This window comes from Pygocentrus nattereri, chromosome 22, assembly GCF_015220715.1.
Source record: "Pygocentrus nattereri isolate fPygNat1 chromosome 22, fPygNat1.pri, whole genome shotgun sequence".
In the NCBI taxonomy this organism is placed as follows: Eukaryota; Metazoa; Chordata; class Actinopteri; order Characiformes; family Serrasalmidae; genus Pygocentrus; species Pygocentrus nattereri.
The window spans coordinates 29,889,894-29,916,609 of record NC_051232.1 but is presented as its reverse complement, the minus strand read 5'-3'; the positions used below and the strand labels follow the sequence as shown (position 1 = coordinate 29,916,609).

The window sequence follows — 26,716 nt, the reverse complement described above, 5'->3', positions numbered from 1 at the left end:
ACTGATAGCCAAAGAAAAGGCAGTTGCAGTTTTCTGTTGGCAAAGGTTTCAGTACTTTGTGCAGTGGAAGATCGAACTGACACTACAGCACATCTGTTGCCATGTGCAGATGTGCTCTATTGCATAACAGGTACTCAGTATTATTGAATGGACTGCTGGTTAAGGGCATGCTGTGAGTGATTAGCATCTCAAGGTTTGTGTGTGGGGGTGTGTAGGTGGGTGTTTGTGTGTAAAAGAGTGAGTGGGACAAACTGCAGCATTCTCTCCACTGCATCACTCTCTGCATAGTGTGTGTCTAGAAGGGCCCCTCCCATGTCAGGGATATCCCCTCTGAACACACATACACCGTCTGGAGGATAGAAAAAGGGAGAGAGAGAGATTAAGAAAGGTAACAAGGAGAGGGAGAGAAAACGGGAGAGAATGGAAAGTAAGACGTGGTGAAAAAGTGAGGTTCTTAGGGTAATGGTGAGAGGGTGAGGTAAGTTAGAGTGAAGTGAGGTTTGAGAGAGAGAGAGAGAGAGAGAGAGAGAGCGCTGGGTGCAGTTCCAGCTGGCTCTGCTCACACTGCTGATTGTACCGGCGCGCGTATGAGTGTGTGTGTGAGTGTGTGTGTGTGTGTGTGTGTGTGTCTCTTGGTCGCTCGGGCAGCCCCAGGGCAGCCCGGGGGGGCTGGGCAGGAGAGCTGTGGATCTGCAGGACTCACACACACACACACACACACACACACACACACACACACACCCCCACACCCTCATGCCTGCATGTGGGCAGTGTTAGACTGAGACTGGACAGCAGCACAACTGTACTGGACAGGTCAGGCGGATCATGGAGGTGAGGCATGGCCGGCTGGCCCCGGTGGGCTTTGAGCAGCTGAAGGGGCGTCCTGACCTGGCCCCCACCGCAGCCCGACCAGCTGCCTCTGTTTACAGCACCGTCCAGCAACAGGACTACCTGGCCAGTGTGTGGCTCAGCAAGAAAGAGAAGCTGGAACATGTAAGCTAACATTGCCTCTCTCTCTCTCTCTCTCTCTCTCTCTCTCTCTCTGTATATATACTATGTGTGTGTATGTATGTATGTATGTATGCATGTATATATATATATATATATATATATATATATATATATATATATATATATGTGTGTGTGTGTGTGTGTGTGTGTGTGTGTGTGTGTGTGTGTGTGTGTATATGTATATATATATATATATATATATATATATATATATATATATATATATATATATATATATATATATATGTATGTATGTATGTGTATGTATGTATGTATGTATGTATGTATATATACTTTATTTGGGTACATATGGACATGTGGTCACAATAGGCAGTTGTGTATGTGTTCATATATATGTGTGCATATGCATGTATATTTATATACTATACAGATATATGTACACATATATAGGTGTGTGTGTGTGTGTGTATATATATATATATGTATATGTATATATATGTGTGTGTGTGTGTGTGTGTGTGTGTGTGTGTATATATATATATATATATATATATATATATATATATATATATATATATATATTTACTCTCCCTCTCTCCCTCTCTCTTCCTCCATCCCGGGGTGACAGTTGCCCTTGGGGTCAGCATTTTTGCCTGTTTACACCCGGGTTCCCCCCTTTTGTTTGCTGCTATGAACTGCAGTCATCACTATTCTTAAAGTAACCTGTAAGTTGCATCATTATGAGAGTGAGGGACTGACCCACCACACTGAAAGGGTTAATCAGGTAATTCATCTCTTTGTACTTTAATGACTTGTTGTGAAGCTTCGCAGAAGCAGTGACTGGTGTCTGGATGACTGTGTAACTTGCAGCCTACCTTTTCAGCACAAGCCTTGCCTGTTCATTTAGATACTTCTGACCATCCTACATGGTGGAGCTTGTTAGATATTTATCATGTCCACCCCTAGTGCATTTTTAGGTGATGATTTGGGGCAGTCGTGGGCTGGAGGTTAGGGATCCAGCCTCGTGACCGGAAGGTCGCCGGTTCGATCCCCAGAGCCGACAGCACATGACTGAGGTGTCCTTGAGCAAGACACCTAACCCCCAACTGCTCCCCGGGCGCTGTGGATTGGGCTGCCCACCCCTTCGGGCAAGTGTGCTCACTGCCCCCTAGTGTGTGTGCGCTCACTAGCGTGTATGTGGTGTTTCACTTCATGGATGGGTTAAATGCGGAGGTGAAATTTCCCCGTTGTGGGACTAATAAGGGTCTCTTAATCTGATTTGATGTCATTTGTGGTTTAATTAGTTGAGGTAAAGTGATAAAGTACAAATGTTTTTAACTTGTTTTGAGTGTTGCAGGTGCGAAAGAGAGATCCCACCCTGTTAATATAAACCTTGCACATTCCAGTAGCTGCTTTTGCTTTTCCTATCCTGACTGTTCCTTAAACTTCAGTTAAGTTTATTTGCCGAGTTTGTTTTTATTATAGAGATGTGTACTGCGGTCAGTCAAACCAATCAAATCAAAAATCCTGTAAAGCCTCACTGTCAACTTTCTAGCTGTTTTAATTTTGTTTAATTTTGTCTTTTTCTGTATCAAATCAGATACTGTTCAATACCTGCTAGCTGTGTGCGCGATGGTAATGAGAACGTTTACAGTGAAAAGTTCATACTTACAGTGCAGAGTAATGACAAATTCATACTGATCCCATCTGGCTTAAGGTAAAGCAGTTAGCTAATGTTACATGGCCCAAAAAAGCTTCGTTGCCAACTTTTATTTAATGCAGGTTCATGCCTAGCTGTGTTTATACCGACCTGTGCTGTGATTATACCTTTGTTTACAGTCTGTTATGGTGTCTATGTGCAGCATGAGGACGCTGTCTGACTCTGCAGCTCCTGTTAGACCTCAGATTGCCTGCTAGCCTCTCGCTGTCACACTGTGTACTCAGCAACCCTCTCTCTGCAAACTCATTTCATGGCTCAATGCTTGTATCTCGCCTTTTCACGCTGCTTAAACTAAATAAAGTGTACTCGAGCGGTGTCCTGAACAGTCATTAAAATTCAGTCCTAAACAAATTCCACACATTTAAACAGAATATCATGAGTGATGTGCTTGTACGTGCTTCCAGGTACACCTTTTTTTTGATCGCCCATGCCAGCGAGACTAAATTGGCTTGTTCTCCTGTAGTGATACTGAACTCTGCTCTGTTTTATTGATTATGCACATGCCATGGGCACTGCTGTGTTAGAGCTCCTGCCTCTATACTGTATACATGGTGTCCGACAGATTTATATGTAGCCGCTTGTCATCTGGATGCTGCATGTTTTGTTATGCAGTAGAAATATGTAATGAGTAGAACGTGCTGGAGCAGAACGTTTCGTACCAGAAGCCTTGGTGACTCTGAGATTAACATGGCCTTAAATATTGGATGATAGTTGGTTTATTCAACATACACTTGTGTAGAGAGAAGGACCACAGAGTCTCCTCATAGAGACTTCGGGAACAGCGTTTGCTTTGAATAGTTTAGTGACGAGTCAGATCAGCACTATTTACCTAAGCCCAAACGTAGCTGATGAGCTAAAATACATTTAGTGTCAGAGGCTTCTTTAGTTTACTTCTTTGAGGCCATCCTGCTGAAAAAACAGCATAGACAAGTATGTGTTCCATGCTGGCCTAAGCCGGTGCTGTTGTAGTGCTGGTCTAGTGCTTGGCACCCAGTGTGGTCATGCTGGTTGACCAGCATACCAGCTTCCAAAACACAACATATTGCTGCCTTTTAAAAAATTAACTCCAAAAAAATCTCCAAAATAGTAACTTTACAGGAGACGGAAAAAAACACCTACTTTTAATTAAACTGCTCTTAATTCAAGTCAGTGATTTTGGGAAATGTACGCACAATGTAAAGGGCCACAGGAGTTTTCCAAGTCTGTCAAAAACGGACAACAATGGAGATACAAGGTTTTGTTCTGCCAGCAGCAATAGGCTGGCTTTGCTGGGGACTAGGCATGCTGGTCTATGCTGGTTTTTATAGCAGCAATGGGCACAGTAGCGAACAAGTAATGGTGGCTTATGTAACGACCACTGTTCGGTCATCAACCAGTCGGACACAAGGGCTCGCTTTCCACTCTGTTTATTCTGAAACGGATTTTACAGTGTATTAATCTTCTCTTGCCTTAGACGGCTGCAGACCTCGCAAGCTGAACATATGAATATAAAGTAAGAAGGAATTAGACGTTTTTATAATGGAACAAAATAGCATTTCTAATCAAAACTACACTCTAAGATTACCACTTGCTCATATGTGTTAGAACAATGTTTCAAAGTTTTTTTCTCTATATGAACTGAATTAAACTATATCAATGAGGAGCCACAGCAGTCACACACCGTCCATCTCGGAGCTCTCACTCGTCTGATGGAGGTACGGCAGCAGCAGAGGGACATAGTCAGCAGTGATGTCACAGCAAGAAAAGAATAGCTTTTTTTTAAATATAATTTATATTTACTTTTTATATAAAAATATAAATAACTTTTTACAGTTGTTCTTAACCCTTTTTAAAAGATGGAGTCATTTTGGTGAAACTCAATATTTTATCAACTGTTTAATTTCAACGCCGTTACACTTATACCACAGTGTCTTAAGAGTCTAAAGGTGGAATCCCTCCTTTTAAAGCTGAAGTTTACATATATGAGCAGGTACAATCGAAGAGCATACATTTGTTGTCAACTTTCACCGTTTTATGACTTTATTAGCATTTTCTAAAAGGGGGGGGGGTGAACATGGGCCAAGGAATGGGTGAAATAACTGCCCTCTCCATGGCAGAATGTTAAATCAATACACAGTGTTTAATGCTGTAGCGATTGAGTTCAGCCTCGGTAGGCCTACACTGCCACTTCAGATTGGGAGGTAGATGTGAATCATAACCTGGGCGAATTTTCTTCCGATCATTTGTCAGTAATTATGTTGCTATCAAGGTCTGAATCGCTTGATTACTTTTTAACCCCAGTTTGTACTCAATATTATCGCAATGCTGAGGAATCTAATGCTAAGTGGTCCATCATAAGCTTGACACATTGCATCTACGTGCTGTTCTGTGAATAGGTGGTTTTTCCATCATTTACCACTGACGCTATTTTGACTCATTGACTGCCTTTGTGCTTTGCACGGAAATGCTGACTGGCTTATAGTTTGCAGTGGATCTGCTCCAGACCTGAAATGCCCTGTTGCCATGGAAATGAGCTGAAGAGCCAAAACAGAGAGAGAGAGAGAGAGAGAGAGAGAGAGAGAGACTTGAATGTGTCTCACATCTAATTTCTTCTACACCACAGCGGATGGAGGCTTTCTGAGTTGCGGGAATGAAGTGTGTGTGGCTGTGAATGACAATGAAGGAAGTGTCAGCCAAACAGCCGGCAGCTGCCAGTCTCTCACCACCGTCTTCTCGTCTCTGCTTAATTAACAGCTTTAATCTCCTCTCCAGTGGCAATTTGGCCAGTTTTGTAGAAGAAAAGGAGTAAATCATAATGATTGCAGTCCGGCGGCCTGCCACATTCGAAATGTGGGCCTTGGCCTGGTCTTAGTTAGCCCGATCAAAAATGACTTGCACACAGGCGTCATTTGAGGTGGGGACACTGGGGACATGTCCTAACCACTGTTTTTCCTGAGACACCCCTTTTTGTCCCTTCCTAAACACGGAAATGCATAGGTTCTTCTTCAAATGAGCAAAAAATCGGTCTAAACACCGTGTCCAGCCAATAACGAGAGCCCCCTTCATGCCACTGGCCAGACTGTGAGGTAAACACACATCTTCCTTTGTTGTTTGTAGATCCGAATTCTGGTTGAAACAGGAATTCTGCAGATTTTTCTGCACAGTTTGGAATTTGCTTTGATGTTAACAAAGTCATTAAGAGTTGTTTGACCTGTAATACACAGTTCTAGAGAAACGTATCGAGTCAGAATTGTTTACAGCAGGGGTGATAGGAACCTGGCGTCCTGACAAAGTGTTAACGTCGCTACACGCCACCTCACAAGAAGCTATTAAATTAAACGATTATTATTACCATAGTGCTCAGATGTGATCGTTTTTCTAACTTTCAGTAATATTAGCACCGTTGACTTTTTTTTTGGTTTGTTTTTTTCTTATAATTGATTAATTAATTCATTCATTTTTTATTCTTTGACCGCCTTTTTGGTGCACCTATAAATACACATGACTACTAAGGGCGTTACATTTTATTGATTATATTTAGTTATCTGTGCTCTGTTTATGTCATTTAAAGGCAACTGTTGTGGGGGTGGGAGGTGGGGGGGCTTAAAGTGAAAATGTGAAGGTGGACTTGTATAAAATCAGATTTAGTTTTTTTGTGCTTGTGTACCTGATTTGTCTGCCAATAATATATATATTTATAATTAAATGATTATCAGAATGTTGCCAGGTGCCTGAGACGTTGACGACTGGGTTTATGTCACATTGAATTCTGATGGTTCCACGTGTTCACGGTCTGATGCATCTGATTGTTTCGGAATGGAATCTAAAGGTGTCTTGCAGGAAAGTGGTGGTCTCCAGTGGTATCCACAAAGCCAATTTCCCTTAGAAAGCAAGACCATCAGGTTTTAATCCCAATGCATCAACATGTCAGCTTTTTCCAGCAGGGAAGACAAGAAGGAAAACAGTACCCAAAGAGGACCTCAGGTTCACTGGTCATTGTGGGTAGTGAACAGAACTACGGTTGCATGCATCGCGACCCCCCTGCTGTAACACCACCGTTGAGCAGATGGTAGGCCTGAGCTTCTCCACAGCGCATCATTTCACAGACCAGATGATTTCGCTTTTAACTACGGAGTCCCGCTGCTGACATCCTGTGTAAATAAAAATAATGCGTGGCCACGCCTTATTAACGCGTGGGAACGAGATCCCAATGCGTGGCCATGACGTAGTGAGGCGTGGGAACGAGACGATCAAGTTGTGCCCATGACTCAGTAAGGCGTGGGACGGAGATCACGGCTTACTAAGGCGTGGCCACGCATTAGGATCTCGTTCCCACGCTTCACTAAGTCGTGGCCACGCATCATTTTTAGCTACACGGGGGGTCACCAGCGAGGCTCCGTATTCAACTCAGCGATCGAATAATGCAGAAATTTTGAAAGTCGGGTGGAGTGGCCCTTTAAGGTGAGTTAACGCGGGTAAACTGGCGCGCTCAGCAGGCTGCAGGCCAGCGCGCGCTTTTCAAATTAGAATTTTAACGGACGCTCAGCGGATTAATACAACGGCCGTTTGAATGGCTGCGGCTGAGGAAGAATATCGTAACTGTTTTGTAGTATTGGAGTAAAATCATTTTATTATGAAATTATAATGATAATTTTAATAACGTGTCCACATTAAGAAATGCCGACGTGCTTCAGCCTGCACGGACTGGTGGAGGCCTAGCCACGCTGCCTCTTCACCCCGTCAGTTAAGCTAGGATGGCTAACGCTAAAGCCTGTTATCACGGCATCGCGTCACGATGTGGCTGTGATTTTTCTCTATAGGTAACCGTGTTTGAGGCAGAGTGGCAGGACTGCGAGCGATTCTCAGACTATGGTGGCTTGGTAAGTTTGTTGGTAACATAAATACTTTGGCTTGCTTACAACAATATTACCTAACTATTGACCTATTGAACTATTGCTCCGGGGTGTATTCTGGTTTAGCCCATCTGAATGTACATGCCCAAATCTTAAGGCAGATTATTCAGTAACTGCATGACGCAAATGCAAAGTTTTATTCTTTTACTTTGTAAAAGCTCCCCGCAAATTAACAATGTTTATGGTATATACATAAATATGTTGTTATATACTTACAACTTACTGCTGAAGGCCAAAAATCTCAGACACTCTTTGTATTATTTTATAAAAATAATTTTTACAGAGCCGCTCACTGAAGAGGCGCCGTCTGTTTATAGTTTATAGCCCAGATTTGGGGAAAAATGGCTCGACTTTCAGTACAAAAGAACTTATGAGTTCAGCTTCTTGTATTATAAGGGTTTAAAATTACATCACCGTCTATCAGACTGGAGAGAAGAGCTACAGCCTCATATAACAGCCATCCTTTGAATGGAGCTTATGAAATATGAAAGTTATGAAGAACATGACGAAGCACATTGTGGTTCCAAGGAGCATAAGATTCTGCCGGTGGTAACACAGGGACACAGGGATTTCGATGCTTTTGTACTTCATTATGTAGTCATTTGCTGACGTATAAACAGATGTTTCTGTAGGCCTATTTGGGTTATATTTCAAACCATAAAACATTACCAATGATGTGAAGTAAGTTAACTTCCTAAAAACACTTAATGGAAAAAGGCTATTTATGACAAAGTATTTGCAAAAAATTGACCTAGCCCCACCCTGGCCGAGTAACAGTCTTTAGGAGAGTTGCAAAGAGAGAACAAATAGCCCAAAACCAACATGCAGAAGCAGTTCTTGAACATCTTGCAGTGGAATCTCATTAAACCAGTGACACCGCGACACAGTTGTTTTTTTTATTTCACGAAATTCAAATAGGTTGCAGATCACCTTTTTCAGCTACTGCTGATGTACACATAGGACCACACATTGATTTGTGTATGGTAGGCAACCCAATGCTGCAGGAGTGGACATGGGGTGCTTGCAGTACGCTATAATCAGTGTTTGTTCAGTTAATCCAACAAACACTGTGAACTGTGTGTGCAAAACTCTGTTGTCAATCCTATTTCTCACTGATCACTCAGCCTGTTACTTTTCATTTTCTCTGTTCTTGTCTTCAGCACTTCCCAAGTCCCAAACAAAGTTATGTCTGTGTGCTGGAGAAGCCATAGACCTGTATTTTCGTTACGTTGCATTTTATATAGCCTTATATTTGTATTAATGTACACCAGTCAGACATAACATTATGTCCACTTTATCAGCTCCACTTACTGTATAGCTGCACTCTGTAGTTCTACAGTTACAGACTGTAGTCCATCTGTTGCTCTGATACTTTGTTAGCACCCTTTTACCCTGTTCTTCAGTGGTCAGGACCCCCATGGACTCTCACAGAGCAGGTACTATTCGGGTGATGGATCATTCTCAGCACTGCAGTGACGCTGATGTGGTGGTGGTGGTGGTGTGTTAGTGTGTATTGTGCTTGCACAGCAGTGCTGCTGGAGTTTTTAACCACCTCATTGTCACTGCTGGTTTGAGAATAGTCCACCAACCAAAGAGACGAGGTCAGCGCTCTGTCAGAACGGTGCCATGACAGCAGTCTCTGTCTCAACATCAGCAAAACGAAGGAGATGATCGTGGACTACAGGGTTGTGGTCACTCTCCCCTGTTCATCAATGAAGCCAAAGTGGAGAGAGTCAGCAGTGTGAAGTTTCTAGGCATGCACCTCACTGTTGACCTCACCTGGTCCCTGTATATTTGATATATTTCAGTGTTTTTTATATTTTACTTTTACTCATTTACTTTTGTTAAGTGATTCTCTGAGCCTCACCACAAGCATTTCAATGCATAAATGTCCCAACATGTTGACAAATAAACTTGAAACTTGAACTTAAAACTACAAGGTGGACTGACAAGGTGGAAGTGTCTAATAGAGTGGACAGTGAGTGGACGCAGTGTTTAAAAACTCCAGCAGCACTGCTGTGTCTGATCCACTCATACCAGCACAGCACACACTAACAAACTACTACCATGTCAGTGTTACTGCAGTGCTGAAAATGATCCTAATAGTACCTCTGTGAGGGTCCACGGGGGTCCTGACCACTGAAGAACAGGGTAACAAAGTATCAGAGAAACAGATGGACTACAGTCTGTAACTGTAGAACTACAGAGCGCAGCTATACAGTAAGTGGAGCTGATAAAATGGACAATGAGCGTAGAAACAAGGATATAGTCATAATATTATGCTTGATCGGTGTATATATTAATGTTATTAGTTTATGTATTGCTAACTACATAATTAACCCCACAACAAAGCTATTAAAAAGGAGGAGAAAGAAAGGATACAAAGAAAAATAGACTAGAAATATGTCAGATGTTTGGTAGTGTTGACTGCCCGAGGATGTCACTTTTTGGGGCGACATGCTCATTTAAATGCACTGTGACAGCTCACTGCTCAGCATAAAAGCAGTGTATAAAAGTTAAGTCATTTTAAATAATCCTGAATCCTAAATTTCAGACTTTGCTGAGTTTGCTGGAGCTTGTAAAGCAGATGGGCATGGCATCAAATCTGTGAACCACATAATTAAAACCTCAGACGTGCTAGTTCCGAAATGTGTACCAGGATTTGTTCCCAGCCAGTTGAACTGGCATGACTTATCATTGTGACAGTTACATTTTTTTCTCCTTTTTTCCTTTGGCTTTTTAAAATATAAATCCTAACATTGTGAGTTTGAAAAAGCTGGAATGACTTATTGTCTGTTTAATTAATATACCATACCTTTTGTTGTTTTGGCAGTAGAGGCTCTGGTAGTGCTTTGGACAGCAGAGGGCACTGCTGTCTGCTTCTCTGAAATTCAGAATCGATTTTTGGTGAGAACAAGAAAAGTCAATATTGCTCCCTGACAGATCTACTGCAGCGGAGTGCTATGCCTGAGCAGACAGCTGTCAAGCCCCATAAACATCACGAGCAGTCACTTCGAATGATTCTACACCATCAGTGGGCTGGTCAGTAGTTCCCAGAGTCTGTCCACTGCTGCTCAAACAATTTGCATGTTCTCTTGTAGTTGTTGGGTTTTTTTGTGTGTAACTTTTGCATTGCGTTGATAGAAACCTATTATAGTACTGAGCACTGACTCAATTCATAAGTTAGGGTATGATTATTTTTCACAAAAGCCAACAAACAGTCCTCAAAACGTTCCAGAGAGAGCCTGTGCTTAGTATACCAATATGCCAAGATAATACTGTACAGCTGCAAACATTCTCAAGTGACTTTGATTAAAGGTCGATTGTAGTGTTGTATGCTTTTCGCCAAGCTGGAGGAAACACTATTGATTTATTGACATTTGAATTTATGGTTTACTTTGGATTCTCTGCATATCTTTAATGTTAGATTTAATAGAGTGTGTGATAAGGCTGAGCATCTTTGTTCTCCTAGGATATGTGCCCCCTAATACTGCTTAGTCTATGGCTTAGCACACATTGCCAGTCGATTCCTTGTTATATGATCCTTAAAGGAGCATTAACTAAAGTCTAGAGTTAACATTTTAGAGCCAAGAGTCTAGTGGCTTGTATACTTAATAAGGCTTACAGAGATTCTGTATAAGAAATTTATTCAAAGCCATTTTGGAGCATTTATATTGGTCCTATCTTTATGAAATATTGACACAATGTAAAGGACAGCTGCTTGCTAAACTATAAATCGAAAAAATGGAGATACTTTTTTGTACAGTGACTTAAAGGGCTCACAGAAAAAAACTATTATACTAACACTTTTTATGAACACCATGTCTGAGCATCTTTAACCACATTTATAACATGTTGTAATGTACTGATAGATCGTTACAAACATGATTATATTTGTTTTTAAAATGAATTAACTTATTAATAGTGTTTGTTATGTGTTATGAATATACTGAATACAGGAATGCATTATAAGTCGTGTTTATAACATTGTCAGTGCCAAGTCAGTCGCAACTTGTACACAGCTTTTTTCTGGACCCCCTGCAGTTTGCTTACCAACAGCAGGTTGGCGTGGATGAAGCTGTTATTTATCTACTGCAGAAGACACATGTTCATTTGGACCAGAACAACGGCATAGTAAGAATCACTTTCTTTGACTTGTCAAGTGCATTCAACACCGTCCAGCCTCCCATGCTGGGGGAGAAGATGGAGAAAATGCAGGTGGGCAAGTACATGATTGCATGGGTCTTGGATTACCTGTCTGGAAGTCCCCATTGTGTGCGGTTGGGAACCTGCCTGTCAGTCCATCTGCTCAGTAGCTTTGGAGCACCTCAGGAAGCTGTCTCCCCCTTCCTCTTCACCCTGTACACGACAGACTTCCAATACGGGTCAGACCACTGCCACCTTCAGAAATTTTCTGATGACTCTGTGGTGGTTGGGTGCATTAGGGATGGGCAGGAAGGAGAGTATACGAACCTTGTGGAAAGGTTTGTTGAGTGGTGTCTGAGGAACTACCTCATCCTCACTGTGACCAAGACCAAGGAGACGGTGGTGGATTTCAGGGGGAAGAGGACCACGATCAGTCCTGTTACCATCATGGGTCAGAGCGTTGAGCTGGTAGATGCCTACAAATATCTGGATGTCCTGCTTGACAGCGACACTGGACTGGAGGGCCAATACAGAGGCTGTGTACAGGAAGTGGGTGAGCAGTCTCTACTTTTGGAGAAGGCTCAGGTCCTTTAATATGCGCACCAAGATGTTGGTGAACTTCTACCAGTGTGTTGCGGGTGCTGTCTTCTTTGCAGCAGTCTGCTGGGGAGGCAGAATCAGAGGAGATGCAAAAAGGCTCAACAAACTGATCAAGAAGGCTGCTTCTGTATTGGGATGCTCACTGGATGGTTTTGAGGTGGTGGTGGTTGAAAGCAGGTCACCTAATAAACTCACTGCTGTCCTGAACAATACATCATAACCTACTGGTCATGACCTACTGGTCAGACAGTGGAGCACCTTCAGCAATAGACTGTTTGGACTCCACTGTAGTAAAGAATGGTAGAAGAGGTCGCACAACCCCTCATCACTGTGCCAGGACATTATTGTACACTGAGTGACTCATATTGCACTGCCACTTTGTTTATTTTGTGTATCATATCTCATATTGCACTTGTTTATTTGTCCACTATCTTATCAACCCTAGTTCCCATCTGGCTTCTCCTGTGAAACCTCCTCTGACATCAACACTGAGCATGAAGTTACTATAGAGGCAAGGACAGTAAGAGGTAGGTTAGTAGGGAGCCCTTATCCTTCTTTGCTTTCTCACTGTTTCTAACATTATCCATGAGAAACCTTCGCTTTGTAAGTAGCCTTTGTTTGTCTTTATTATCGTTACTACAGTAATGCTAATTTCTGCTAGAATTCTATTGGATATGCGTTGTTAATTTAGCACCAAGCTAAAACAGCATGCTCTGATTTCTTAGATTGGATTAAGACATAGAAATCCAATAAAGAGAGTATCTGTTTTTTCATTGCATGTATGCCATTAGTCTGATTTCATTTGGTTTTCCCCTTCTGTGTATCCACAAAACACAACAAGCAGCATTTAACACAGCACCCACGAGACAGACTCAGACACTTTTATGGGAACACTGAAAGCATCTCCGGCTTGACGAAATGAAAAATTAAAATTTTCATAATCTTCTAGGTGATGTATATTCATATCTTTCACTGCAGTGACTTACTGTTTTAAAAAGGCAGCAGCATGGCATTGAGTTTTATGTTATTCTTAGGTTACATCTTCTGTGAGTTTATTGGTGAGTTGCAAAGCAGAAATCTAATTGCTGCCTGACTCATGTAGACCTGGAGTTTTCCTTTACGCAAGTGCATGTAAATGCGTTGAACGGATTTCTGACCAAATTTAATTTTTTGATTATTAAGTGCATATAAACACACTCATTGACTTTTCCACTTTGGGGTAAATACTATCTCTGGCATTTGTAGCTTGTAAGGCGGCTTTACGTTGTATGTTGCAGTGTTTCAGTGAATACTTCAGTACATACTTCAGCTTAACATGCTCATAATACTGAAGGAGCTTTTTAATGGGGTTTTAATATCATTAGTCTGTTAATAACAGTCGAGACTCATAATTACAAGTACATTCTGTGTTTTTATGAGTGGGCAGGTTTATTATATTGTACCCTACAATCTGGAACTTCCTTTGGCACAGTATGATGTGTTAATAATGCTACTTGAAATGTGAACTTGAAATGTTGCCAGTTCATAATGAATAATAAACATGGATATAATGTATTGTGCTTTTTTCTAAACATTTAAAGCCATATTTATGATGTATTATGAATGCATTATAATGTGCTATGTGTGTGTTCATTGATTGTTATGGACAAAGTGTTGTCAAAATTTTTTAATAAAAGTATATGTAATGTAGCATTATATACATTCTATACATAATAATTAAATTCTTCTCAGTCTGTATATGTGCTCACCTTGTTTTGAATGCATTGAGATTGTGATTAGTGATACATTGAAATTAAAATCCCTAGCTGTAATTGAAATTCAAAATAAATTGAACTGAAAACCAAAAGAGAGTTTTTTTTAACTTGCCATTTCATTTATGTGTGTGAAGAAATGTATTAAACGTACTAAAGAAAACAGCTGCTTTCACCAGCACAAAACATAACATGTATATAATACATAACTTACTAAACCTGCTGTATGTTTGCTATAGAACTAGTGTGCAAAATCCAGCGTCTACGACAGCAGAGGACAGTTGGTGATTCAAGGCAATGAATTTTATTATTTTTAGCTGTTCTTTGTGTCCTTTGTGATTTTTTTGTCATTTTTAGACCTGTATCTACAGATAGTGTTGCTGTGCAAGAAGGGACTTTCTGTTTCTGTTGTTTTGCTGTATTCTGATTATTGAGCAGGATGTCATGTTTTCAAGTGGTATCAGTCCTGTAGTGGACATGTTCTTGAGCATTGTGCCTCCTCTTGATACATGGAAAAGTGATTCCAAATCTCTGAAATGACTCTGACCCATGCAAAAGAGCAAATCCTTGTTTCTTGTTTTCATTATCATTGAATAGACTGAATTTAATTGAAGTGTTAGAATTTGGCACTTTGTTGGAGTCTTTTGAAATGTTTTGGTGGCCGAAATGTCAATTCCTGGTTGTGAATTGACTCGGCGGTTAAGCCAACCCATTCTCACACTGAAGTGATCGTGTGTTGCTATACTAGACCAAGGATGTGGGGAAAACAGAGGTAACTTCTAGAGCTATAGCACTGCAGAGTTCAGCATTTATGCTGAAATTGTGTAAGATTATCACTGATGTTATTACTTAATTGAGCTTTTTTCTTTTTATCAATTAGCATTTTAACAGCCAGTCATGCTGTCTGTGCCCCCCAGCTAACGTGATATGGAGCAAAATAATAAGTCTGAAGCAGTGCACACGTAGCGCTGCAAAATGAAAGCTTTAATGTAGTCCTGAGCATTCATCCTCATGACCGAGGTTCATGACCAATGATTCTTTACCACTGTAAAGCATTTATAGATAGGAAATATACATTTCAATTAAGTTTGACTCGAAAAACCGTGGACATTAGTATAGAATTCGGCCCTCTGCTGTAACAGTCTTTACGACAGCCTTTATAGAATTTGTGGCCATTCAGTCAAAAGAGGATCTGAGAAGGCCTGGCTCGCAAGTGACATTACAATACATCCCAAAGGTGTTCAGTGGGGTTGAGGTCAGGGCTCTGTCCAGGCTGCTGGAGATCCTCCACACCAAACTCATAAATCCATGTCTTTATGGACCTCACTTTGTGCACAGTCCTGCTGGAACAGGAAAGGGCCTTCCTCAAACTGCTGCTACACAGTTGGAGGCATTTAATAGCTTTAACATTATCCTATACTGAAACTAAGGGATCAGGCCCAAACCCTAAAATCAGCCCAAACCTTTATCACTCCTCATCCAGATATTACAGTCAGCAATATGCATTTCAAGAGGTGGTGTTCTCTTGGCCTCCTTCAAACCCAGGTTCCTCCATTAGACTGAGAGAAAGTGAAGCATATTCCATCACTCCAAAGAACAAGTTCCCACTGTGCCAGAGTCCTGCTTTCCATCACTTCAGCCTACATGTGGCATTGCACATAGTGATCTTAGGCCTGTGTGCAACTGCTCGTCCATGTAAACCCAGTTGATGAGACTCATTATGTAACAATCTTGTGATGTTGCTCCCAGGAGCAATTTGGCGTTTTTACATGTTACATGCTTCAGCACTTGGCAGCCCTGCTCAGTGTCCGCCGCTTGGAAACTGAGCTGTTGTTGCTCCTAGGTGCTTCCATTTCATTTGTGAGTAGTAAAAGCATTTGTTTTGCTGAGAAAAGCTGTGAAGTTGCAGCAGTTCAATATTCAGTTCACAGTCAATTGCTAAGATGCATCCGTTTGATGTAGCACCCGTTTCACTCAAAATAGTGGTCTGTGGCTCTCTCGATAACCCCCCTCCAAATGATCTAATCTATCTCTGCTCTAAATGTTTTGGTGGCTGGCCCAAATACCTTGTTGTGTTTGTTTTCTTCAGCCCCCAGCAGCTACAGGGTCCGCCATGTGTCTCCCTACTCCCCACATAAAATAGTTCATTCTGTTCAGGGACAAGTATCCCAAAGAACAGTTCTTAGATGCAGTCATCACCACAGAGAAAGTAACAAGGCTGGTAACCCAGCATCTGGAGATGTCTGTGGGTTCCAGATTTCAAGCAGTCATTGACCGCATAGGATTTGCAGCCAAGTAGTAACAATTATAGTTTAATGTATGGAAGTGTTAGTTTGCTCAGTTGCATTTAAAACTGGGGCGTGGCGGGTGGCTCATTTCAGCTTTCAGCTCATTGCATGTTTGATGAGTTTGGGTAGACAGCTAAAAGACACCAACTTTGTTCAAGTCCAAGTGTTATGATGTAGGAATCACACTGGTGTCAGCAGATAATAGCTTTACAAATTTGGTGTCGGACAGATGTTTAGATTTGACTGATATTTTAAAGTGATATTTGATGGCATGTTTATTGTACACCGGAGGAGCTGTGCATTGAGGTGCTGCTGGGCTGCTGCACAAAAATGATCTTTTCCTGTAGGCTGTCTGATTAGATGAGGATGATGATGATGATGATGATGATGATGATGCACTGGACAGTGTAAAAGTGATGCGTGTTATGTAAGCACATCATCTCTGTGTGATTTACATTTATTGACACCATAGCTCAGCATTTGTGGCTCATGGCCTGCACCCATGAGCATAGCGGAGGACACTTTATCCACAGTCCTGAGCAAATAATAATGGAATTGGCTTGATTATGAAGACTGGATTGGTCTGAATTTCACATACTGTGGAATGAACCTTGAAGAAGGTGCTATGAATGAGTCCGAAAAAATATATGTCCATAAAATATTAAAAGAACTGGAATGGCTCCACAGTCAAGGCCGAAGAACACATGCATTACATACAGTGCATTATTAAAGAGAGCCAAACAAAGAGCATGACTACAGACAGCTTTTTATGCTGTCTCTCTCTTTTATGCTCTCTTGCACTTGCTCACTCTTATTTTCTTTCTCTAATTTTTTCCTCTCACTCACTCTCTCGTTTTCTCCTATACTCAGTTTCTATACTCTTTTTCTTGCTGTTTCTTTTTATCTCTCTGTCCCTCTTTCAGTCTGATACTTTTTCTTCTCCCTGCCACTGCCTGTTTGCCTTCCCTTTTTATTCTCGGTCTCCCTTCCTTCCTCTGTGTCTCCCCCTTAGTTTCCCTCCCTCCCATCCACCCTCTCTTTTTTGCTCTGTCTCTCTCTCTCTCTGTTTATCCCTGCCTTCTCTTTTATCCCTCCTGTATGTCTTTCACCCTAGTTCTCTGTCCCTCTCAGGTCTCTCTCTTTCTTTCTCCCTCACTCTGTTCTCCCACTTGTGTTCACTCGCTCTTGTTCCCTCAGTCTGATTTTTTTTCTTTCTCTGTCTCTTCTGACTTGCTCTTTTTCTCTCTGACTGTCTGTCTCTCTCTCTCTGTCTCTGTTCAAATTGTCACGTGTCTGCCTCATTTGCTGGTGAGTGTGGAAAGCTCTGCATTGAAATTCAGCGGCTCCACCGGCCAGTCAGGCAAACAGATGCTACCCGTCTCTCCTGACTGCGCAAACACACACATACATGCTGCAGCATTACAGTTGAGTGTATGGTCTTCGCCTAGGAAAAAAAAAGAAAAAAAAAAGTGACAACTAATTTCAGACACACCCTTCTGCCTTGATTAGTAGGGTAGAGATCACACATCTGTGCTTTCTTTCTCATGGTACGGATACACAGTATGCTTATTTGTGATATGTTAAATTAGACAGTAAGGATGGAAATCTCTAGGCACCTTGTGATATAATTTAGATTGAATTTCAGTTCTGATTCTGGAATTGGGAATATTCTATTTCCTATAAAATTCTATTTTATATGCTTTTCATATCCAGTTAAATGTGTGTTAATAAACTCCACTGTTATTCGTTGAATTCTGATATTGATGCCTGGGGGAACCATGAAGCATTATTTTATCATAATATGACAACCCATTTGAATTGTTGTGACATTTAAGGGGAACAGAACATGCTGAGAATTTTCCTCAAGATGTATTTGGCATTCTGGGAAACCCCGAACATATTACAGTTAAGTAAATATTTAAATTGAAAATATAACTCTAGATGTTACTGCCGCTTTACGTAGAGTATGTGACCAATACCCAGAAACTTTGACCAATTTGTTAGACACATTCCGCTTATTTGTGGTTATATTTTACTAATATACTTTTGTATTACCTTGCAACTTGAAAAAGAGAACGAGAGAGCAAGAGAGTGTGTGAGAGATGGGGGGGGGGGGGGGGGGAGCTTTTTCTTGTGCTGTGATGTACCAGTGGAGCTAGAGGTGTGTGTGTGTGTGTGTGTGTCTGAGAGAGAGAGCTTTTTCTTGTATTGTGATGTACCAGTGGAGCTAGAGGTATGCGTGTGTGTGTGTGTGTGTGTGTGTGAGAGAGAGAGAGAGAGAGAGAGAGAGAGAGAGCTTTTTCTTGTTTTGTGATGTACCAGTGGAGCTAGAGGTATGCGTGTGTGTGTGTGTGTGTGTGTGTGAGAGAGAGAGAGAGAGAGAGAGAGAGAGAGAGAGCTTTTTCTTGTTTTGTGATGTACCAGTGGAGCTAGAGGTATGCGTGTGTGTGTGTGTGTGTGTGTGAGAGAGAGAGAGAGAGAGAGAGAGAGAGAGAGAAAGAGAGCTTTTTCTTGTTTTGTGATGTACCAGTGGAGCTAGAGGTATGCGCGTGTGGTGTGTGTGTGAGACAGACAGACAGAGAGAGAGAGAGAGAGAGAGAGAGAGAGAGAGAGAGAGAGAGAGAGAGAGACAGACAGACTTGTGTGGTGACATACCAGTGTCTGAGGCTTGGGGTGGGTGTTTGTGTGTAGTAGTGATTCTCTCTGAGGGAGGGGCTAAATTCAGAGAATCTCAACATTGGACAGCATGGACTAATGGGTGTGTCTTATGAATAAGGAAGTGTAGTCTCAGTCTTTGTGTCTCACTCACTGTGTTCTTTCAGAGGTGGAGAGAGTGGGGAGACAGAAAAAGAGAGAAATTGATAACATCATGTCAGGGTGTAGTGCTCCCTGCTGCAAAACTGTGCACTCCGCTTTTCACTTGGAAACCTGTCAGCACGTAAAAGGCAGCAGACAGAGAAAGAGTGAGTGAATTTACACTGGAGCGGGCTGCCTTGAAAAAACATCATGAAGGTAAGCACGAGACTCAGAAGTGCTACTATAAAGGAGTCAGCATGCCTTTTCAGCTGTTTGTCTTGCCTGCATAGTTTACATAGGTTCTCTGTTGCCAAGGTTGGTCTCTGAATTGAAGGCTTTAGAATGGTCTAATTAAAATCAGACATGGATCTTTACCTTACTTACCTTAATTATCAGCTCCAGATTGTCATTTGGCCTCAGGAGCAGATGATTGAGTTATTATGTAAAATATGATTTAGATTGTATAATTGGCTAAACTTGTATTTTTTTACTTTACTAGACATTCAGACTGACAAAACCAGACCAAGTTCATTTGTGAAGGCAGCTCATGATATCAGCAATATACAGTCAAGTTTTGCCATTATAAGATAATTTGATGGTATATTGTAGAGATAGCACTGGTCCAAAACCCAGCATTGTAGCAGAAAATGTAGAATCATTTATTGGATGAAAAAATCGTCACAGGGTTGTTTGTAGTGCAATATTATGTAAAGATAGCAGAAAGTGAAGAGTATTAGGAGCAGTTGAGAACATAAGCCACATATATCCTTACATTTATATAGGATCAATGAGCATCTATTTATGATGTATTAGAAATACAATTTGATCAATTTGATCATGTTTCTAACTGAATAAAATGGCAGTGGTTTTGTGTATTTGCTATGTTTGTCGTTCAGTTGGCCAGTAGAGAGTTAATTGAGTGGTTTGAGCATGGTACATTTTAAAAACTATTAGTTTAAAGAATATCAGATTTTTTTGTTTGTTTTGAATAGTACTGTAGGTTTAAGGAATGCACTGGAAAAAAAGGTGTTTTTGTGCTACCGCTACATTATATATTACTATTTTGCATGAAGCTTGTAGGCATCTCTGTTAGTGTCTTCTCTGGAGAAACATAGCGTGATCATATTAGTTGTGGTAGTTAATGAGTTTTTTCACAGTAATATTTGCCATATATGACATCCCTGGTTTATATCCAGTGGCTGCTGCTTCTGACTGGCTGATAGGTAGTTACATGTCATTTGCTGCGTATGGATGTCCCACTTAGCAAAAGGAAAAAGTGCAAAGTGCAGCACTTCTATCCTGTCAGTGTGAGTCTCAGGGCTAGAAAGTGCCACTGGAGGCAGGCACCCACCGTCACTCACACTGATTCATGGCTCTGCAGTGACAGTATTGCCTGCACTGGCAAGCTAACGTACAGTATAGACCTGCACATTCTGACAGCCACAGCAAATAAGCACAGGAACAAGCCAGACAGCTTTCCAATTTTCTGACCGTCCTCTTCGTCCAGCAGAATCCATCTTTCTTTGTCCATTTATTTTGACCGTGGTTGTGTGGGAAGCATGGTGAATGTGTAATGCAGACAGTCTAGTCTGAAATCTGTTCTGTTTGCTCAGTGAGCCTGAAGATGTGTGACTTGGTGAGCATAAGCCAATTAAATCGGATATTAAAAAACCCGATGGAGTGAAAAGCAAGAAAACTGAACTCTGCCTGATCAGGACTGTGGAAATGCCCTGGCGACTTATACAACCCTTGCGCTCCAAAAAGGAAATGACTGTGGTAATCTCAGAGCAAGTGGTAGTGACTAACACAAGTAGAACTTCAGCCAGTGATCAAAAGACTGTTAGCATTTGCTGTAGTGTTGTGATAAGGAGACAGTTCGTTCAAGCAACGTAAAAACTTGTTGGAAAAGTTATTCTAGCCAACAAGCTGTGCTGAAAGAACTTTAATTTGCTTGATTACTCTTCTCAACAGTTCAGACATTCATTGACAAGAAGGCAAGACAAAGCACGGCAAGTTTATTTGTTCAGCACCTCTCATATCAGTGGCAATTTAGAGCGCTTTACCCAAACACACAAAAATAGTGCAGCTTATAACAATCTATTACACCTCGGAAAGGTTTTTGCAAAGAGTTTGAAAGGCATAAATAAAAGACAGTAGATAGTAATAAAAACGCACACACACACACACACACACACACACACACACACACACACACATTTTCTAAGCCGGTCCTCCCTCAGGGTCGTGGGGGGGTGCTGGAGCCTATCCCAGCGGTCATTGGGCGGAAGGTAGGATACACCCTGGACAGGTGTAATAAAAACATGAAAGAGAAAATATTTCAAGAATAGAGATGCCTAAATATTACAAAGAAAGGCAATTGTTCTTATATTCCACTCCTTCCTGGTTACCATCCAGATACGGCAACTTTAATTTGTTAAAGAACTGCAAGGTATAAAAGTTAATTTGGTGATTTTAATTTTTTGCTAGATAGCTCAGTTTCTAAGTGTGTTTGCTCAGTACTCGGTGCACTGTTGTTTTGAATGAAACAGCTTTATGTGAAATTGCTCATGAACATAAATGAGCTGTGTGCAAGGCCTGCGTATCACATAGCATGTTGAATAAACCGAGCTCTTTCATAAGGTGTAAGCATGTGAAGGCTTTGTCTATTCACAATAGTCTATTGAAATGTACAGAAATACAAATACAATGTTTCTAAAATTGCACAGTGTATGTCTGCCGTAAGACCATATGCAGCTGCAACTCAACCAGCCAAGCAGAGGACCAAGCAAAAAGACATAAACTCGACAAGTGAGCTCCTCAGATTAGCCTCAGATGTGATTCCTGCTGTCACTGTGCAATTGAGTCTGTTGTTCAAAGAGACTGAACAGCATTAAAACTGTTAAATGCACTTTTAGCTGTACAAAAATACCTTTTATTTGTGGATTTTTACCCAATTTTCTCCCCAATTTAGTTGTCTCCAATTCCATCCACTAGTTAGGACTTCCCCAATCACACGATACTACCAATGAAACTAACACAGCTCCCTCCAAGACTTGTGAAACCAGCTACCCCATCTTTTCGAACTGCTGCTCATGCAATGCACTTGGAGGAAAGCACCGACCGCCAGTTCTGTTACGTCAGCTAACAGATGCCTGCGCTGACTAGAAGTGGGGCCATCCTACCCACCCAGAGAGAGCGAGGCCAATTGTGCTCTCTTGGACTCCCGACTATTACTTCATTCTAAGTAGGTTACTCATTGTACTCATTGTACTGGTGAGTAAAATATGAACTCAAACTTGATCTGAAAAAAATGATTTCGATGCAGCACTAGTGAACGTACTAGGCATGGCAGACAGTTTTTTATGAGAGTAGTATGTTGTGGTAAGTTTAACAGTAGAAGAGAGTGCAAAATTATAATTTTTCAAAAATCTCCTTAAAAAAAAGCTTCTAAATTCTCATTGTTTTCTAGAATTGTGTGTGATTCTGCTGGTCTATATGAGGAAACTATACAATTGAGACATACTACGTCAGATGCTCTTTATTTATGGGCCTTTTTTTTCCTCTTTTAAGCATGTTGACAAATAAAGTCCCCCTATTGTTCTGTAGGTAATGATTAGTTTCCTGCCTAGTAGACATCATGACATGAAACATCTAAAGCTTACACCTCTAGTTGTTACTGATTCTATAATGAGTGCGTAGGTAGATAAAAAGTGCAACACTGTGGGCCAGTGTAAGTCTGAGTTGTACAACATTTTAAAAATACCAGTGTGCCAATAACCATTTAAGAGGGGGAGGATTTTACTCTGTTGTTTTTACTCCTTCAACAAATATAGTCTTTTATTGTGCCTTGATCTAAAGTTAAAATCTAGCATTAGCATGTTAGTTGGTGACCCAGTTTCCTGAATTTGCTGAAATGACCTTTGACTGATAAGAAGATAGGATTCATTTCTGTTCATATGTTACCACATGGCAAAAATCCAGACTCCTGTGAGCACCCCATCAGTCCCTGTCTGTGTTCTGGGCAGGAGCCCAAAAAGTCATTTAAAGGTGAGAGAATTTGACCATAACTGCCTGAAACTTTGCTCCTCAAATCTACAGTATGCAGTTTATTGAAGCCTTCCAATTTTCCTTTCTAGCTCTGTGAACTACACAAAAATCTGGAGTTAATTCTTTGTTGGATTATTTTTTATAGAGCATTGGCTAAAATAATGGACTGAAATACTCCATGGATAGTTTAATAGGCTAAATACTAAATCCTTAATGTCTCACTACTGGACTTGTAGCACAGTATATAGATGTAAATAACAAAATTATTATATATTTTTTTTTTGGAAAGGAAATGGATTTCATCAGGCCATTGAGGCAAGTTCTGTCTTTAAAATGGAAACCTGACAGCAGATTTTCATTCCAACCGAGTAGTAGAGTTGAAGTTACTCAAGAGCCAATGCATGCTGGGATTACTTCCTGTCTGAGGTGGCGTGATATCTCTAGATAACTAGAAGGCTGAAGGACCAATCGACTCATTTATCACTCCCACCCCCACATCCAGGCCCAGGCAAACAACAGGCCTGATAATGAAATCTCTTAAACGACCCGGCCCAACATTTATAAACACATTAATTATACACCAAAGCTTTAATGTATATAAGCCTCCCTACCGCAGCGTGCAAGCTGTATTACTCGCAAGCTTAGCCTTCAGAGCATACACATACTTCATTAGTCTTTAGAATGTCATGGTTTTAAATTGAGTTTTGGTTATTTGTTCCTCTTTGTAATTGTATTGCAGAGGAGGCTCTTATGGATAATCATTTTAGATTGTTCTAGATGCACAGTTCGATGCATTTGTAATATTACACTTTCATGGTAACAAGCTGTTATTGCGGGACACATTATGGAAAGTGAAAGAATGTTAAAATGCTGTATTTGGATTTGTTAATTTAGGTGAGCACTTTGATCTTTAAGGTGAACACGGTAATCTTAAATGTTGTTGTGCATCATGTCTTTCATATGAAAAGCTCTAGTTACTGCAGGTATTATAACAGGGTATAATCACAGCTATTGTTAGGTTTATTAAATATGAAAGATACAATGGGATCCAAAAGTTTGAGGCCAAAAAGAAAAGTTACAAAACCTTATGAGAAGTATATAACCAGTTTTAGATCACTAGTCAGATGGAAGTACATTTGTAAGATTGACTGTGTTAAGAGAATGGATTAGGGACGGTGTTCATGATGCCAAGGATGGGGTTGGGTTTGGGGTTGATTGTTGGGCTGAGTTTCATCCTTGTGAATCCTTGTGTCTGCTGCACATATACTAATTAAGCTTTGATCTTAAAAAAAGAATTATTTTATTGTAATGTATAACTTCTGGTCAACTTTCTAGCATCTTTACATATAGATTCTTGCGTGAGACACATGTCTTTCCAGACCATTGCCAAATCTCTGCATAAGGTCGAAACTTGCATAGTGTATCCTGGCTTTGGCATGAGGCCACGTTTGGCCAGTAATCTTAGTTTCATGCAGCTCCCATCATAATCATCATAAGATTCTGACCACTTGATAAATACTAGATATATTGCCTTCATGTGACATGCTTTCACTTGCAGTGTACAGTGTACCTTTACATGTTTTTGAGAACTTGTCTCACTTGATGTTTTAGAGCTTTAAAGCACCAATAAGAATATAACATTTAGCTGAAAGCTGTGTGAATAACCTTTAACTTCTCATAGTAAATCATAGCTGAAGTAATGCTACTTTTTATTTGCTTCCTCAAGAATAAAAAAAGAAGAATAAAACAAAAAAAGATCTATTTTATCCAGAAGCTGTGCTTGTTCCCTGGTTTTAGCTTTCAAGCACTGGTTTATTGATAGAATGTGGACTGAGCAAGTAGGCAACAATCAATTCCACTGTAACTTACCTGCTCCTACAGGGTCGAAAATCTGCTGACTGGAGCCTTAAAGCCTGATTATTTCACTTAAAAATGAGAAAAAACACAGTTTACTGATTTCTGTCTGTGATATCTACTGAAAAATATTTAATTAGGCAGGCTTGTAAACTGAGAGTTTTGTATGTAGCCTCAGTGGGTGGACCAGACTTACCCAGAATGAAACACGGATCCTTTTTCTAGTTATATAATAGCAAGAAGCTGAAATCTGGTTTGTGGTAGAAAGTGACATGACAATGGAAATATGATACTACAGGGATCGTATGGAGAGGGCAAAGACAGGAAGACGATGAGGTTTTGTGGAATTGCAAGCCTCAGCACTCTCTGCCCTGTTTGGTGTCCACTAGTGACACTGATGTCTGTCCCTTTAGCACAGGACAACACTTCTTTTAGGTAGTGCATCTGAGTGGCTCAAATAAAAAATACATAGCACTTAAGTCGTCTCCTTCCATCAGCCTCTATGAATTAGAGCAGTTTGTCATCGCTTCCATTCAGACTTCAGTGCTGTTCTGTGTTATAGTGGATCTTTACACTGCTGTTTCAAATTCAAGTTTAAAATCACTGTTTTCTATCAATAATGTAAAACCAACTTGGTAGCAGAATAAAGTGATTGCAGTATGCTTACATACCAGCAAAGTCAGGGTTCCAAAATTGGTGCACAGATTAATTAGATAGATAGATAGATAGATAGATAGATAGATAGATACATAGATACATAGATACATAGATACATAGATACATAGATAGATAGATAGATAGATAGATAGATAGATAGATACATACTGTATTGGTTGTTAACAAATTGTCTCCAACATGAAGGCCAGCACATGCTCCCTTCGAGGCATCTGAAACGTCACCATATCTTTTGGAAATGCCACTAAAGCAGTGTCACTGGCCATCTCAACATGCTTAGATTCTGTTATATTAGCTAACAGATGCTTGCACTGGCTAGCTTCGCACTGTTTGACAAGGGCCAGCCTGCCCACGCTGAGAGCGAGGCGAGTTATGCTCTCTTGGACTCCTGGCCCCTGATGATGTGACACCATCAGGGGTTGGACTTGCCATCTCTTAGTCATAGGGCTAAATGACATGTTTTGTTGATTTTCAAAGTTCAAGCAAGTTCATGTCCTCTACATGAAATATACTGATATTTTGTGACAGGTTAGAGTATATAGTGTGTATGTTAATATGTTTGTTAATGTGTATGTCTTGTGTATTTAACAATGTGCTACAGGAGTGACCAAGCACCTAAGATTTTCACTGTCCTTCACATCTGTGTACAGTGATAAGTGATTGGACTGTGGCATTAGAATGTGGCATTTTCTGCACATATTAGTGTACAATTTATTTATTTTGTTAGTTTCAAGTCAACATGTATTAAAACCAGAATGCATTTTTCTTCTTTAATATGATGTAGTTCCGAGTGAAACAGGTTATTCAGGTGGAAAATAATTGTGGACGGAACCTGATTTTACTCTTCAGTATTTGATTGGAATGTGAAACATAACATACAGTCGGATTCTAGCGGTGAGCAAAATCCATCGGTTTTGCAGAAAAACCAAAGAAAAGCAAAAGCAATAGAAAAAAGACCTCAGGAAATGAGAAATC

General features: G+C 40.7%; 1 protein-coding gene across 4 annotated transcripts in view; it reads left to right on the top strand.

Annotated features, from left to right (window-relative positions):
• LOC108429263 (inactive phospholipase D5) overlaps positions 1–26,716 on the top strand; it is a 69,878-nt gene continuing 43,162 nt past the window's right edge. For 2 of the 4 annotated variants that reach the window (XM_037532606.1, XM_017700902.2), the window contains exon 1: positions 19,203–19,381. Coding sequence is in view for 2 of the 4 variants with exons in the window: in XM_017700902.2 (XP_017556391.1) it covers positions 19,376–19,381 (6 nt within the window). In the remaining 2 variants the exon portion in view is untranslated. Of the gene's footprint in view, positions 994–19,202; positions 19,382–26,716 lie in introns of those variants that run through there. The other 2 variants (XM_017700901.2, XM_037532605.1) reach the window with 2 other exon arrangements.